This window comes from Limulus polyphemus, unplaced genomic scaffold (assembly GCF_000517525.1).
Source record: "Limulus polyphemus unplaced genomic scaffold, Limulus_polyphemus-2.1.2 Scaffold11096, whole genome shotgun sequence".
Lineage (NCBI taxonomy): Eukaryota > Metazoa > Arthropoda > Merostomata > Xiphosura > Limulidae > Limulus > Limulus polyphemus.
The window spans coordinates 3736-7846 of NW_013676706.1; the positions used below are offsets into that span (position 1 = coordinate 3736).

At 36.6% G+C, this 4111-nt stretch overlaps 1 protein-coding gene across 1 annotated transcript; it reads right to left on the reverse strand.

The window, feature by feature from the left end:
• Positions 1-571: 571 nt before the first annotated feature.
• On the reverse strand, positions 572-3598 carry LOC111083763 (G protein-coupled receptor 161-like). Its single transcript, XM_022380450.1, has one exon. The coding sequence runs from the start codon at positions 3433-3435 to the stop codon at positions 1408-1410; it is 2028 nt and encodes a 675-aa protein (XP_022236158.1). The 5' UTR covers positions 3436-3598; the 3' UTR covers positions 572-1407.
• Between the last annotated feature and the right edge of the window lie 513 nt (positions 3599-4111).

Sequence of the window (4111 nt, forward strand, 5' to 3'; positions counted from 1 at the left end):
GTTGTTTTCTTGCCGTGTTTCCTGAACTGCACGATGATTGTGTTGACTGTCGAAAGCGGGATTCCTAAATTTTGCGAAATTTGCCGCTGACTTAATCCACCATCTGCTTGACCAACTATCCTTCTTCTAACAAAATCTGACAATTCGAAAGAACCTTGAGTTCTAGGCATGTTGTAGCACAAGGTAATTAGTGTGCAGACCATTTTCATTTATATAGTGCTCTGTGAACACAAATTAGTTAGCATAAATCAGTTAAGTGACGAAAAATTAGGTGTCTATTTACTTATGACCACTCAGTGTATATATAAGTATAGTATAACATACAATTTTCATTTTATATTGCTTCTGTTGTTTCAGATCAAGCCAACGGCAGAGTTCCGCACTGTTGAAGCTGAAGGAAAAGAATTATACTGAGAAACGACAATTTGTGAACACTTGTGGCTATTCAGGTTTTCTTGCAGGTGCATACCCTTAACGAACTGAATTAAATACCGTTTGTAAATCTTGTTGCATTCCTTCCCCCATTATATAGTATGTAAATACAAAATTTCTTGATAAATATTTTGTGCTTTATTTTCTGAGACATAACCCGCTGTTTATAATGATAAATACAACACCAATAATTTCAGAGCAAAAAAAGATGTAAGAAAATTGTATACATCGCGGAACAACTTGTGGCTAACAATCAGATAACTTTTTATAAATCGAATTCAGAGCTTTGCATGATGAAAAGATTATGTGAGGAAAGTTATTTAAAGCAAGAACTAAATAGTATTTAAATAATTCTCATTATTATAATTGATTATTGTAAAGTGCAACACGATTTTACATACTTCACCACATAAAGATAAAGGAAGAGACTGTTACACAAGTAACATCACTCAAAAAAGACAAACAGATAATGTAATCATAGATGGACACATTGTTTTGCTTGACATTTGTTCTCAGAATATAATGAGATCTTACGCTCTACAAAAAATAAGCACAAATAAATAAAATCAGAAGAAACTTACAAGAGTTACCACTAAGCCTAATGCTGCAATACACAAAAAAATTACTCATGTTTCTATTTTGTTTTCCAAAGTTAATACACGGGAATCATTTCTTTCATGCAAACTCTCTTTGGTAATTAAGATTTATACAAACACTTACAATATATATATATATCAACTTTTTGTTCAACAAATAGGCAAGCTATATCTCACTGCTTAGTTCAATGTTAAGAAATTTAAGCTCTTTCATAAACAAATGTACTGATGCACACTATTTAGAATGCGCCTGTCTGTAACTTTAAAAAACGAACGTCAGCTGGAACTACTTTGAGCCTGAGTCAGAGGGCATATTTATATACTTTACACAAACATTCTTCAAGGAAATGCATATTTAATAAGTTGTCTGTTTTCTTCCTCACTGTTTTTCATCACATATAGAGTAACAAACACTGTCTTCTCTGCTTAAAGTTTCAGTTTTGGTCTGACACTCTAATGGCTTATAATAGCTCAAAAAATTGGAAGATTGTTGTCTAACCAACAGAGGGCGGCCTCGGCAGCGTGGCTTGATGTCAGTTACATTTGAAGACTCCTGAGAATCAGTGGATAGAGAGGATGTGAGGGTACTGTCACTAGATTGCTGAAGGAGATAACGGTGCTGAAGGATAGGTTTTCGTCTTCCTCCTTTATAGAATTTGGATGTACCTTGAATGGGGTTCGTGGGATCCTGTTCATCTTGCTCGAAGGAATGTGCCCGTAGCAATGGCGGCCTAGCACGTGGCTTAACTGGGATGTCAATTTCATTCATATGAAGAAAAGTTGCAGTGCTTTCTCGAGAGTTCTTCTGCTTGCTAAACATTGTTCCATAGAGACTCAAGTTGTCATCGACGCTGTCCACAGACGTGCCTACATTGTCTGTGGTGTCACTACTTGTTGAGTCCCGATGGTAACAATGCAGCTGAAAAACGATGAAGCGCTCGGGTGAGGGAGGAATGGGGACGTAGTTATAAAATCCATTGTTATGATATGGTTCACATTGAAGAGTTCCATCATTCTGAGATGTAAAAGGATTGACCGAACGTGTGTTTGACTCCGATGCACTGCATAATGGTTGGTCAATGCTTTGTGTTTCAAAATCTGCAATGTTCTGGATTGAGTTTTTCCGGGTCACCTCCTGTGGAATCTCTTCAAGGTCTTCTTCATTTCCCAATGGTCGTAGATGAGGAACTACATTGGAATGAACTTCATTTTTTTCCTGTTTAACCGTAGATAAACAGTTCTCCGTCTCTGGTCGTGCACAGTGGAGAAGTCGTTTGGCATGTTTCCTAGTGGTCTTGTTTCGAAATACGTAAATATAGGGGTTGATGACACAAGCACTGAAAGACAAAAGAACTGTAGCAAGAGGAATGAATTCGGGTATCCAGTTTTCAATCTGCATGTATGGTTCAGCTCCAATAACGACAAAGTATGGTCCCCAACAAAAAATGAAAGAAAACAAAACAATGACTCCGGTTCTCACTGCTTTCCACTCATCTCCAAAGAAAAAGAATTGACTGGAACTAGACATTCTACGATACGGCTTCTTTTTTAGCTGGTGAACTGTACAACTGCCTTGACTATCCAAAAACTGCACTTCTGCCACAGTAGGAGTGTTGACACTATGTTTCCGTGCTCGAGCGCTACTAGTTCTAGCAGCAAGAAACATGGAGCAATAGGTCCAGCTGAGCTTCACCAGAGGCATGACTAATCCGGCCATCACAATAAGTCCTGAATATACAAAAGTATAGGAATCTCTCTGGAACCAAACAGGAACGCATGCATTCCAGTTTATCCGAAACCGAATTTTCGGAATTCCAAAGATTAAAGGCGTTGACATGAGAAATGCAAGGATCCACGTGAATATTATGAGAACACCCGTTTTCCTTTTTGTTATTGTCATAGAATAATGTAGAGGGCTGTTCACAGCATAATTTCTGTCCACGGCGATCAATACTAATGAAAACGATGTCTCTAAGTTAAGACAGGTTGAGACTATTCCACTAATGTGACACCAGGTGTCACCTAATGTCCACACTCCAAATATACCGGCCAACAAGAAACCAGGCATGATCAACAAAGTTTGCAGTAAGTGTGTTAAAGATAGGTTTAAAACAAATCGGTTCGAGAAAGTGCGGAGCAGGGGCTTCTTATAAAAGAGCAAGAAAACTATTCCATTACTGACGACACTGAATAGAAATAATAAAACTAACGTAATTGTTTGAAGTTCCTCTCTGATATCGTGGAAAGAAATGATATATTTGGAAGAGAGGTTGTTCGTAATGGTGTCAGTCTGCACTTTTGGATATGTCTTGAAAATTGGCACGGTCAAGTTAATGGATTCCTGGCCCTTGAAGACAGTCCAAGAAGTGATCCCGGGATCGTGTCTCCGGCCTCCTATTGGATTCATCCCTCAATGTAAACTTGATGTCTGAACAAAAAAGAAACATCTTTGTACTAAAAACAAAAAGTTTGACATGAAAAACTCTAACGAAGAGTTTCCCTGTAAAAAATGCTCTAAGTCTCTGATTTCTACAATTTCATTGCTTCATAGGGTCGAATATATTTTTAATAAATAGATATAAATCAGTATAATTAAAATCTTGTCATACTAAATGAATATATAAAAAGCATTGATATTTGGTGCGAAAACTTCCACATATAACAAAGACGTTTTCTTTTTTTACTAAAAGTAAAATCTATTAGTTCAAAAAGCAACATATAGAGCACAAAATGGAAAAGATAGAACTAATGAGAAAGTATTCTAGGTGAGAATCCCAATGAATTTATAAACCTAATGTGTTTCGAAACAACTTAAATAAAACATCTGGAAAATCGGTAATATTCTACAGAGTTATACCAAACTTTAGAGAAATGATTTATGTATTTCAAACTTCAGAAAAACTGTTACGTATTATTACACCCCACATTTTACAGCCTATTTCACACGTTAAAATAACTGCTTTCAATTACTCCACTCGTACTTTACAGCCTATTTCACACGTTAAAATAACTGCTTTCAATTACTCCACTCGTACTTTACAGCCTATTTCACACGTTAAAATAACTGCTTTCAATTACTCCAC

Coding starts and splice junctions, on each gene's coding strand:
- LOC111083763 (XM_022380450.1), bottom strand. CDS start 3,435: ATGAATCCAATAGGAGGCCGGAGACACGATCCCGGGATCACTTCTTGG.